Below are 12734 nucleotides of genomic sequence, written 5' to 3'. Positions count from 1 at the left end.
TGACTCCATGTATTTACAAGTACACATTAACCTCCTCCCCAGGAAAGGCAGGTGAACTATACCCCTTCACTCCTCCCCCACTCTCCCTGCCTGCCTCCTTCAGTGGCAGAGCTGCTAATCAAACATAGGTTGCCTGGGTTGCAGCCTGGGATCCATCCATGTCTTGCACCCAGGCTAATATCAAGAAAGTTACCAGCTGCATCCCCTGCCATAATGTTTTCTGTAGCTGTTTTCCTAGCCAAATTAATCAGACAGCATTCAACGCAAGACACCCAAGCAGAAAAGACTAGCAACAATGGCTGACTCACTGAAATGTACGAGAAAAATGATTATTCTTAGAACCATCACTTTGTTAATATCCCCACATATTCAATCTGTAACAAAGCAATTTCCATCATTTTTTTATTCACATTTTCTTAAAAAATTAACTTTTTTTCTTAAAAAAGAAATCTGTCCGTGTTATGAACAAATAAAATACAATAAAAGACTAAAGAAAAAATACATTAAATGCCTCCACTCCCCCCAAAAATAAGTCTACAGTCCAAGTCCAACTGAATGATGCTGAGAGTCCTAAATGGCATCCTGCAATCATGTACTGGCTTCCATGTGTAGAATCTTCAGGGCATCGGATATCTGGGGACTTGTGTCCATCTGCCTGTATATGCCCACTAGGAATGCCCTATGTAACAGCACTGCTGCATTTTCTGTAATAAAAGGCAAATAAATAAATAAAAACAGAAGTTACACCTTGTAACAAAGATAACAAGTGACACTGCACAATTCGTATTTTTCACTGTCACTTTTTCAGCTCTTTTTCTATTTTTTTTTTCTTTTGGCAATTAAACATCCTTCTTCTTTACATTCTTTCAGACATTACTACTTCAGGCAAGAAGTCAAGCTGCCAGGTTAATGGTCATATTACTTATCCCGGACTGATACTGAAATTGGCCAGAACTGATCAGTGCTCTATCCCAGTTAATAAATTCAATAAATAAACAAATATCAAAACCTAAACAAATGGCACAGTTAATAGTACCTGCCTTACAGTCAGAAACAAAACTGACTTATAACAACACAACAGAGTATTATGAAAAGAAAACTGAAAAGAGCTAAGGGTACGAGGACACTGAAAAGTTATGTTAGAAGAAATATGTAGTCATCACATCAGCTGTTCTGTAAGGAAAGACTCCCCAGTGAAATACATGCTGCTGTTTCTACTAACAATATCATCAGTTCTGCACAGTTCTGAACCTTCTGCATGTTCCTCTGGCTGGTAGACATAATGGTGTTACATTTTTGACTTTAACAACCCGTTCCACCCAAGCAACAGTCAGTTTATCCTCCACCACTGAGAGAGAGAGAACAAATAACACAGAAAAATATAACAAATATTGTCTCACCGTCCAGGAAAATCCATCCACAGTCACAGAACAGAAGGCTGTTCAGCACAGGAAGCCAGCAAGAGGGTAATCAGCAGTCAGTACACCAAAGGCTTCCTTGCAAATGATTTAATATGTTGAGCAAATACACACTGCACCTAAATTCAGGCATTCAGCGACTCATGACTACTAGTAAGAATCTCACACAGTGGAAAAGAAAAGCTCCCAGGAAGTAGGAACTGGCAGAAGACCAAAAACTGATGAGGTCAAGTCCTGAAGCACTGAAGTGGCAAAGGAGGCTAGCCTCAAAATTCAAACAATTATTTTACTAAAATCAAACTTACAAAATTAATTCAATCCACTTTTGAACTACTGCAGCAAAAACAATCAACACAAAAAAATCTTCAGTTATCATTTTTGGTAGAGCTAAAAGACTAAAATACATCCAACCGTAAGTGATCCCACAGGAAAACAGCTAGAAAAACATATCAGAACAAATGTACTTCACCATTAAGTTTCCTTTCAAAGTCAGACAGAACTAGTAACCATAAAAAGTCCAGCAGTAACTTAAAGCAGCTTATAACAGTTCACATTTTCTTACAATTGAAATGTACTGTGCAGAAGCCATGTATTAATTCCAGGATGAGAATATGCTATATTACATTGTTAGCTCAGAAACCAAACTACTGTCAACTGCTGAAAACAAGGCCCTGAGATTTATACATCCTGATAACAAAAGAGAACACCATCGCTGAAGAACAGAGAAAACAGATGGCAGACAGTTACTACCAGGCCAGCTACTTGTTAAACTCACTAATGTTTAAATTGCTCAAAGATAATAGTCCACTAGCTAATAAATTAAGTAAATCATCATTCTCATTAAGAAATACTAACAGCCACAAGCTGAAAAGACCTCAGTTCCCCTTCGCAGCATGTGAAAATCCTTTCAACGTACTGACACTCATTTCATGGAATTGCCTACCGAATGAAATTACTGCAACTACACAGCTACTTAAGAAAAAAATAAAATTACATCTACATATAGACTTTTAATGTAACTGCTTTACAGATTCATAATAATTTTCACATAATTTACAGCAGTTATTCTTAACACATTAGATATTGCTACTTTAGCTGCTACAGCACATGCTACCCTGCTCATTCATAAGGACACCTAGATTCCTTCCTTGGTTTATGGTTTTCTAAAAATATTGCAGTTCTCTATATTTACTTTACATCTTTGACACAAGCAATTTACTTATTCCTTTACTACAATACTAGCAGTTCTTACTATAAATTATATCTAATTGTAAATAGTTAAGATTTTATGTCTGCATATTATACACCAATATTACTGCTGTATGTTATGTAATCCTACTTTTATATACAGTTTTGTCTAAGTAAACCAGGCTCTTTACTACTTCATTTGTATTTGCCTTGTGGCTCTGGTTGTGACTGAAAAGTGTCCTGCACTAGCCCATTCACCTCATTAACAAATAAATATAAAGTGAAAGCATGGATGGAGCTATACCCACTAACACCAATAATGGCGGCACACTAGAAGTAGCTCCATTCTGGATAAAGTGGCCTCGGAAAGCTGCAAACTGCATTTTCTAAATGGAGGTTCATAGGCTGATAGCAGAACACAAACGCAGTCAGTAATCTACTTGCAAAAAGCTTGTTTAGCAACTTGCCAGACCATCTCTATCTCGAGCAAAGTGGATAGACAGCTGCTCTGCCATTATGAACATATACACCCTTTTCAGGTAAAGTCTGACCTAGAAGTGCAAGCCAAAGGTTAGAATGGCATTCTCTTTCCTGGATTCTGCTGAAGAAAAAAAAAAAAAAAAACTGAAAGGTCAAATAAGATTTATTACAAATAAGGTTCTATAACTAGAAATAGGCCACTGTGGTGCAGCGGTTAGCGTTGTTGCCTCACAGCAAGAGGTTGTCCCATTCGATTCACGGCTGAAGTGCCTTCTGTGTGGAGTCTGCATGCCCTTCCCCATGGTCGAGTGATGTTTAAAGACATGCAGGTAGGTGCATGGCGTGAATGGGCGTGCCTTCTTTGAAGGCTGGGTATCGGCCTGTAAACTCGGCACCATAAAAATCCACTGCCAATCATTAGCGGACTGGAGTTCCGCTGTGTCGACCCCTAACTGGGAAAAGCCGAAAGACTAACTAGAAATACTATAAGCACATGTGAGGATGACCAATGAAAAATGTGTTCTAAAAAAGAAACTTCAAAGTTATCCAACAACCAAATCAAACGGGGAACAACGTAAGGAGAGAAAATGCTATAAATTAATATGTTCAAGTCCCAAAGAACAGAAGACTTCTCAAATGCAGGTTAAGATGCAAGTACCCTGTAAAGCACTGCTTACACAATCAGTGCAGGGTCAAAATACCACAAACACACATCCAGACTGTGTAATATAACCTGCGAGCAAGTCAAATGTGATGGCTGTTATAGTATATTTACACCTTAAAAGAAAGGCCTCTTCTTCAGGCTTTTACTTAGGCATATTCTACTATCACCTTGATGGTAGATGTAACTTGGCACTAGAGAGAACTAAAAAATGAAAGTTATGTACTTACCATAAAGATAGAATTATGTTGTCTGTTTCCATCTGGTTCAACCTGTGGGCTATCGGCTTTGACAACAGCCAAATCCATCAGACTTCAACTCTCCAGGCTATGCCTCCTCACCCACAACCCGCCCCTGCACCTCAACAATCCCCTCAGGCTGAGTTTGCCCCATCTAAAAATAGCTCTAAAACACATTTCTCCTATAAATAAGGAGGAAAAAGGACTCCAAGAACAAAGGTAAATGAAACATCCCTCATTCTGCCATCTTACACAAGGATACTTCCCAAAATGGTGGGCAAGCTAAACCAGATGGAGACAGACGACACGGGTCTATCAGTATAGTAATTACATTATTTTCGTATCTGATGCTGTCTTCTCCGTCTGGCTTCAACCTGTGGGACAGAGTCCACAGCCGTGTAAAAATTCATGGGCGGATCTAAGGAAGGATATTCTGCAAAACAGTGAAACCAAAGAAAGCCATGGACCTGGACTGACTGTCCAGCCTGTAATGAGAAACAAAGGTGTGATGGTGCAATGAAGTAGCTGCGGCACAAAACTAGCCCAAGGAATTTCTGAAAAAGAAAGCCACAGAAGTAGCTATAGCTCCAGTAGAGTGACAAGGAGTTGTGTACTTACAATAACTTTCCATCTGAGTTGTTTTTTTCATTTTTCATCAACCTGTGGGTACAGATCTGACATCGGATCCAACTTGGCCATATACTACAGCTCTAGGATCCAAAAATCTGAGCTCCTCCCCTACCCATAATGCCCTACTCTCCCCTCATTCCCTCAGATCAAGTTTACTGTTCTCATCTATTATGTACAACCCAAAGATATAAACATATGTCCCTGAATGGAACAGAAAAAGAGCACCAGGATGTCCATAATAATATCCATCAGATCCTAAAAAATTTTTTTGGAAGGGGGATGGAGGGAGGGAAGGTTGAATACAAATGAAAAACCAACAACTCAGATGGAACATTATGGTAAATACATAACTTCTTTATTTGAAGTTTTTGTTTAGCATTTGTTCTTCAACCTAAGGAACAGGGTCCCCAGCTACATAACTCTTGGAAGGCCATCATGGAAGGATATTCCGGAGCACATCAGATCCAAAAGAGGCCCTGTTCCTGGAGATAATGTCCAATTTGTAATGAGATATAAAGGTATGTGAATATGATCAAGTAGCCACAGAGCAGATATCATCAACAGGAACTTTAGACCAGAAAGCAGTGGAAGTGGATACAGACCTGGTAGAATGAGCCTTGATGGGTACAGGTAAGGGTATTCCTGTAATGGAATAAACAAGTGAAATGCTGCTTGTAAGCCAATTAGCCAGAGTCACTTTGGAAATTGGTTTCCCAAAATTGGCCTTCAAAAAAGATACAAAGAGCTGGTCAGACTTCCTGAAGTGTTTAGTCTTATCCAAATAAAAAAAAAATTGTCTATGTACATCTAGCATATGGAGTTTGTACTCCCCTTTGTTTTGAAAATTAGGGAAGGAAACTGGGACACTGATGACCTGATTAATGTTAGCCTTAGATGCAAGCTTGGGTAGGAAAGAAGGGTTGGTGTGCAAAGTCACTCTGTTCTTGTGGAAGTTCAAGTAAGGTGGCTTAATAGATAAAGCTTGACGTTCAGACACTCTTTTAGCTGAAGTGATGGCTACTAAGAAGGCAGTCTTCCATGAAAAGAACTTCAAATCAAACTTAGCTGCCAGTTCAAAGGGAGGCGCAACCAATGCTTGCAAAACCATGGTAAAGTCCCACGGAGGAGTGTGATCCTTGACAAGAAGGCGAAGAAGAAAAATGCCCTTAAGGAAAGTTTTGCATAACTTAGATGAGGCCAAAGGTGATAAATTTTCCCCAATATGAAAATTAAAAACTGCTGTCAACTGTACTTTCACAATAGAAGAACTAGCTGTGTTATGATGCTAAAATGTCTAAAACAGCAGGAATGGGAGCCATAAAAGGATACAGGTAATTTTGGTGAGCCCAAATGGAAAACATCTTTCACATACTGTTATATATTTTCCTGGTGGAAGCTTTACGCACTGCAACTAAGTTTTTTCTAACTGGGGAAGTCAGCCCGGGATTTCTAGCCATCAATGGAATTGGAGCAATCAAGCGGTCAATTTCAGGCTGGATAGATCTGGGTGAGAACATTCCTAAGGATGGGACAGAAAGTCCGGGATGGGATCCAGAGTCCACGGCGTTCAAACTAGGTAAGACCAAAGGAAGGGAAACCAAACTTGCTGAGGCCAAAAAGGAGCAATGAGGTTACTTTACTCTTCAACCTCTGATCTTTCTGGAGAAATTTGGGAATAAGAGTAAGAGGAGGGCAAGCATAAAGCAGACTGGGGGGGGGCAAGCATGGACTAGAGATTCTCTAGGTGACTATCCCTGCGGAGGGATCAGGGCAAAAAACTTGTTGCATTTGGTGTTAGAAGGAGACATGAAGAGATCGCAGTACGGTTGACCCCATTTCTGAAAGAACATGTTTGCCACTGAAGGGTTCAGAGACCACTCGAGGCATAAGAATGGTCCTGTTGACCCTGTCTGCTAGAATGTTTGACTTCTTCGGAATGTACGATACCACTAGAAAGCGGTTGCAGGAGATTGCCCATTGCCACAACCTCATGGCTTCTCGACATAAGGGGTAAGAATTTGTTCCTCCCTGCTTGTTGATGTACCAAACAACTGACATGGTGTCTGAACTGCAATGGTTCCTGAGGGAAAAGAGGTTTGAAGGGCTTGCAATCCAAGCAGCACCGCTCTCATCTCCAGACGTTTATATGCAAATTGGTCTCTAATGGGGGCGAGGTGCCTTGGACTGTCTAATCCAGAAAATGCTCCCCCCCACCCAAGCTGGGATGCGTCCATGGTCACAGTGGCCTTTGGGGGAGGAAGGATAAAGGGAGGACCTTGTACGAGAAACTGCGACTGAAACCACAAGAGAAGACATTCTCTGCATACTCGAGGTAGTCTGATCGGATGAGTTAGAGGATAATATAGGAGGAATGACTGAACTGCTAGTGTCCACTGAAGAATTCTCATATAGACATGAGCGGTAGGAACAGGACTTATGGTAGCAGCCATGGAACCGAGGCCTATATAGCTATACATGCCTTTACTCTAAGAAGCATTTCAGCATTTTTCTTGGTCATCCTGGTTTGTTTTGCTGAGGGAATTAATCTCATGACAGGAATCGTCATATGCGATTATATTGGCCAACGAGTGTTTTTTCGGTTGAATGTGATTGCAGCAAAACAGTTTGGTTTGTCAAACAAAAATAAGGAATCCATTTTTTAATACAACACAACTATGGAACTACAAACTTTCTTAGAGAAGCATTCAAGCTAGTTGGTTTGGATGCACACATTGGGAACCACACTAATTCTGGACATTTTTGTTACCGTTACATTATTTTCATAAACTGAACAGTGGCTGTGGTTTATGTTGGACTCCAGGAACTTGGGGGACATTGTTGCATGAAACTGAGTGTGATAACATCAAAAAAATGTTTTGAAAAGCAGAGACATTTTTTTCTTTGTTTCTTCTAATAGGATGACTACTAGTTATTAGACAAATGGGGAATGTTACAACCATTATAGCTATAAATTATCTTTTTGATAATATGCTTTATATTAATGTGGAATGATATAAATGCATTTACAAATTTTTACAGGGATTTAACATATACAAATCGCCACATTGCACATTTTTAAGTTGTATGTGCTTATTGTTAGGATGTATTTTTCGGTCATGCTGGGATTAACAGATTGGTAGACTGCTCCACAGGTTTTGGACCAACAGTGAATTTTGATGGTGGTTATTGCCATATTCTGATACCCACTTATTTCAGTAACTTTTACAGGTTTAACATACAATTGTGGCATGTTATAACTGCATTTAATAATTTTTTCAGTTATTTAGCATACAGAAATCATAATTTTTCTTTATATATTCTCAAGCCATATGTACATTCTTTTGTCATATTAGGATCTTTAGATTGGACAAACTAGACACAAACTGTAGACTGTCCTATAAGTTTTGGATCAATATTGGGTGATCCTGAATATTGTCTTCACAATTGTTATTGCTATACTGTGACACTCAACCAGTTTGACTAATGTCTACAGGCCCAATTTACCATATTTCCACTATAATTTAACATTATTAATATTTTTCTGAATGCAATATTGATTATTATATTCTCAGAATGCTTTAACAAATATAAGGCCCCATTTTGTACCCTGATGGGTTATCACACCTAGTAGTTTATAGTACAGTATATACAACTATTCATGCTTGTACATTGATTTTTTCCAATCAGGATTCTAGCTGGAGTTAAGTACTTTAGTGAAGTCCATCCCTTCATGAATATTGATAACCGGATATTGTCATTACTTTTTGGTGAATATAGGGCTTACCTCTTTGATAAGCCGGTTTAGTCTTAGACTGGATATAAAGAATTTGGTGCCCAGTACTTTTTGACAACTTATAGTACATATTTTCTGACTTGTTCCTACAAATATTCAAATCTTCAGTTGAGGTCTGTTTAGACCCATTAACATACAGCTTATTGCCATGGATCTAGAAACAATACTTCCAAGGGCTTTGTGCCGACAAAAATGACATTGGTGTCTTTGGTATACCAAATGAGAATGGTACTCCACAACTTATAGATCCAGTTGACGGCTGCAACAGTGCAAGGAAACTTGGTAAAAGCATGAAAAGTTTGAGATCCAATACATGGCATTTGAGGCTTTTCAAAGCTTATTGGAACAAGGAAATACCCCCTAAGGGTTTGAGAATCAAAATTCAACCACTAGTAAGTAAAATTGATGAAACTCTGCCTAATGAATGGTATCTAGCCCAACAGCAGGCATCCATGAACTTTGTTTGAATACTGACTTCATATTATGAACGAACTATTGAAACAAGTATCAAAGAGGTTGGTGGCCTGTGCAGTGAAGCCAAAGCTTATGAGGGACACTCACAATTTCCTATATGTCTTAAGCTGTCAAAAGATTTGCTGGTTTTTGAAAAACAGATAAAGGATAAAAAAAATCAAAAAATTTAATAGGGATCTAACCGACTATCAAAGAGGATGACCCTTTGATACCACCAAAAATGTTAGGTTTATGGATACCAGACAGAATCCCGGTAGGAATTTCAAGAAAAGACCCAGATCCATATTGAAAGGGTCTTATACGTACAGCAGTACATCAGCAGATGATTCCTCTACTACAGACACTGAAGGGATTAACACTGGAGAATCCACAGTTCCTAAATAAGTTAAGAAACAAGCCCACCCTTTAAACACACTAGGAGGAGGGGTGGGAGAAAACATAGAAGGCACAAAAATAGACACAATCGAGGGTCTTATTCAAACACTTATGAGACAATAGATGGCAACATTTTGAATATTTCTCAAACTGTTTTAACCGAGGACCAAAAGAAACTTTTAAATAAAGGTTTGAATTTTGTTCCTGGCTTTTTTGTTGATGAGTCTGACACAGTGAATGACATTAATGATTTTTGCCGCAGGATCAACCTTAAGCTATTTTTGGGTCCAGAACTGACTCTCAAAGATCTAATGAATTTAAATTTCATAAATCCAACTTTGTACCACCCATGAACCGAAATGTAGCAGTCTTTCAACAAACGGTACTCAGAGACATACATTTCAAGTTGGATCAATTTTCGCCCTTGAAACACAATTTAACCAACACTGAACAACAGGCATTGCAGCAGCTCAGGGACAACAAAAATGTTGTCATCACTCAGGCCGATAAGGGTGGGGCAGTAGTTATCATGGATACGGATTATTATCTGGGAGAGGGAAATGAACAACTTTCCATCCCTTCCCATTACATGAAGATGCCGATTGACCCCACTCTTAACTTCAAGCAAGAAATTGACAACTTTTTGGATCTAGCTGTCTCTGAGGGTATTATATCTGATACAGTGAAGGCACATCTCACAGTACAGGATCCACAGAAACAAACATTATACTTGCTACCCAAGATACATAAATGTCTCAACAAACCCCCTGGAAGACCAATTGTATCTGGTATGGGTTCATTAACAGAACCATTATCAGAGTTCCTCACTTTATATCTCAAACCATTGCTAGGCTTGACGTGCCAGAATACAGGATACTACACAATTTCTGCATATTATTGCTGACAACCAACTGGCTACTCTGCACCCTGGATGTCAAGGCTCTATATATGAACATACCACATTGGGCTGGATTGGAAGCCCTCAAATTTTGGTTAGACAAATCACAACTCTATCCTGTAGGTTTTACCACACTCTTGGTCTGCATGCCAGAACATGTTCTCAATAAAAATGTTTTCTATTTTCAGGGAGAATGTTACTGGCAGCTTAAGGGTACCACCATGGGGGCATCTTTTGCCCCCATATATGCAGACCTATTCATGGGATATGTTGAGGAACATCTTATTTATGACTCTACACATAATATGTATCTTGAGGAACTTGATATTTGGCGTAGATATTTGGATGATTGTTGGTTGGTTTGGCGTTTTGATGAAGAATATTTAGCAGAATTTGTTCTATATCAACCAGAACAAATGGGGTATTGAATTTTCATTCACTCATGACAAAAATGAGATTAACTTCCTGGATGTGACTATAACCAGGAATTCAGATGACACTTTATGTAGTAAAACATTCCGCAAATACCCTCAGTATAACAGCTTATTACATGCAACCAGTATGCATCCCAACCACATCATCCGAAATATACCCAAGTCTCAGTTCCTTAGGATTCGCAGAATCTGTTCTTCAGATAACTATTATGATGAATCTCAACAGGATTTGGCTAACAGGTTTAGAGCTAGGGGCTATCAGGAACTTGACATACGGGGTGCCCAACAAGCTTCTTTTAACTCTACCAGAACCTCTCTCCTCAAATACTCTGATAAGACTCGGACTGAACAGGATGAATCTATCCAGTTCATCACAACATTTCGATGTAACATTAACCTTATTAGGAATGTTATATCCAAGCATTGGAATATTCTTACTGCTAATGAGGAGCTTACACCTTGGATTGGTGATGTATGTAAGTATGGATACAGAAGGGGGAGGACATTGGGATAATTTTTTTCACATTTCAAGAGGGTCAGTTCGGCTGGATCCATACATCACCAACTAACTATGACAGGCGACAAACTATGGGGCACATACCATTGTGGTCATTGCTCATCATGTCCATTCATTTTCACATCTAAACACTTCACCAGCAAAAACACCGAAAGAATTTTTGATCTCAAATTCTTTGGCAATTGTAACAGTGATTGGGTCGTATATCTTGCAATGTGTACATGCGGTTCATTCTATGTTGGACAGACTTCATGACCACTTCGATTATGTATGTCCGAACACCGTAGTGACATACGAACCAGGAGGGAGACCAATGCCCTATTCCGACATAGTACACAACGCAATTCAGCCAGATTCCAGTTTACCATCACTGACAGAATTCTTGGTGATAGATCCAACAAACAAGGATGGCATTCCATTCTCACTAAAAAAGAGAAGTATTGGATCATTAAACTGGGGTCTTTGTTTTCACCCAGCTCGAATGATCATTTATAAAGTTATATGTTTTAATTAATTTTACTTATCACAATGTACAATGAGTATGTGGTTATTTCATTGTATAACTTTTTATTTTGTCTTTGTCTCTCACATAGGAAACAATTTGAATGTGGGGAAGAATCCTATTGGATGACTCACGCTATATATATATATATATATATATATATATATATATATATATATATATATATATATATGTGTGTGTGTGTGTGTGTGTGTGTCACTTCACAGTCAATATTCTTTTATGCCCACTGAGGAAAGCCTGTTGGCTGAAACCGGTCTGGGTGTTTATTACATTTAATAAAAGTTTATATACTTTACTTATCAGGCTTTTGGATGCTTTTTGATGCTTTACACCGAACTTGGTGCTGGCAATTTTTTGTCTACTTGGGCAGCCATGGAACCCAATGCTCCTGGAACAAGACATGCTGGAGGTGCAGGTATGTCTAGAATCTGTTTGACATAGAGTCTGAGAGTAGAGACCCAATCTGGAGGGAGAAGAACTAAGCAATGCATTGTGTCCAGATGACCTCCAATGAGGTCTATCACCTGGAACAGATGTATATGCAATTTTGTTAGGTTGACAGAGATGCCCAAGGTTGAGGATAGTTGAAATAGGTAGTCCCTGGCTTGGAGGATACAATGCCTGGTGGGAGCAGTGAGGAACCAATCGTCCAGATAGGGAAACACAGAATTCTTGCAGTCTCAGGTGAACTGCCACTACTGCCATACATTTGGTGAACACCCTGGGGGCTGTGATGAGACCAAAGGGGAGTACTCTGAACTGGTAATGACCGTCTCCCAGCCAGAAGTGGAGAAACTTTCTGGAGTGCATGTTCATTTTGATGTAATAGGACGCATCTTGAAGGTCTACCAAGCACATCCAGTCATCCTTCTGCAGTAAGGACACAATGGATTGCATTGTGACCATTCAGAACTTTGAATAGGCAACAGATTTGTTCAGGGTTGTAAAATCCAAAATGGGTCTGAGGTTCCATGTTTAACTGGGGACTAAAAAGAATGTAGAATAGATGCCTTATCCCAGCTAGTCTTGGGGGACAGTCTGGATGACTCTTTTTGCGAGCAGCTTTGGAATTTCTAATGCTGCAGCCTTCCTCTGACTGGGTGG

General features: G+C 39.2%; 1 protein-coding gene across 3 annotated transcripts in view; it reads right to left on the bottom strand.

Moving 5' to 3' along the window:
* Positions 1–432: 432 nt before the first annotated feature.
* The window catches only part of INTS1 (integrator complex subunit 1), a 2399836-nt gene continuing 2387534 nt past the window's right edge, over positions 433–12734 (bottom strand). For all 3 annotated transcript variants that reach the window (XM_044089756.1, XM_044089757.1, XM_044089758.1), the window contains exon 48: positions 433–704. In XM_044089756.1, coding sequence (XP_043945691.1) covers positions 589–704 — 116 coding nt within the window. In that variant the 3' untranslated portion in view covers positions 433–588. The remainder of the gene's footprint in view (positions 705–12734) is intronic.

The sequence above is a fragment of the Protopterus annectens genome, chromosome 12.part0 (genome assembly GCF_019279795.1).
Source record: "Protopterus annectens isolate FY-2018-M chromosome 12.part0, PAN1.0, whole genome shotgun sequence".
Taxonomy (NCBI): Eukaryota; Metazoa; Chordata; order Ceratodontiformes; family Protopteridae; genus Protopterus; species Protopterus annectens.
The sequence above is the reverse complement of the archived record's forward strand: the minus strand, read 5'-3'. Positions and strand labels throughout refer to the sequence as shown.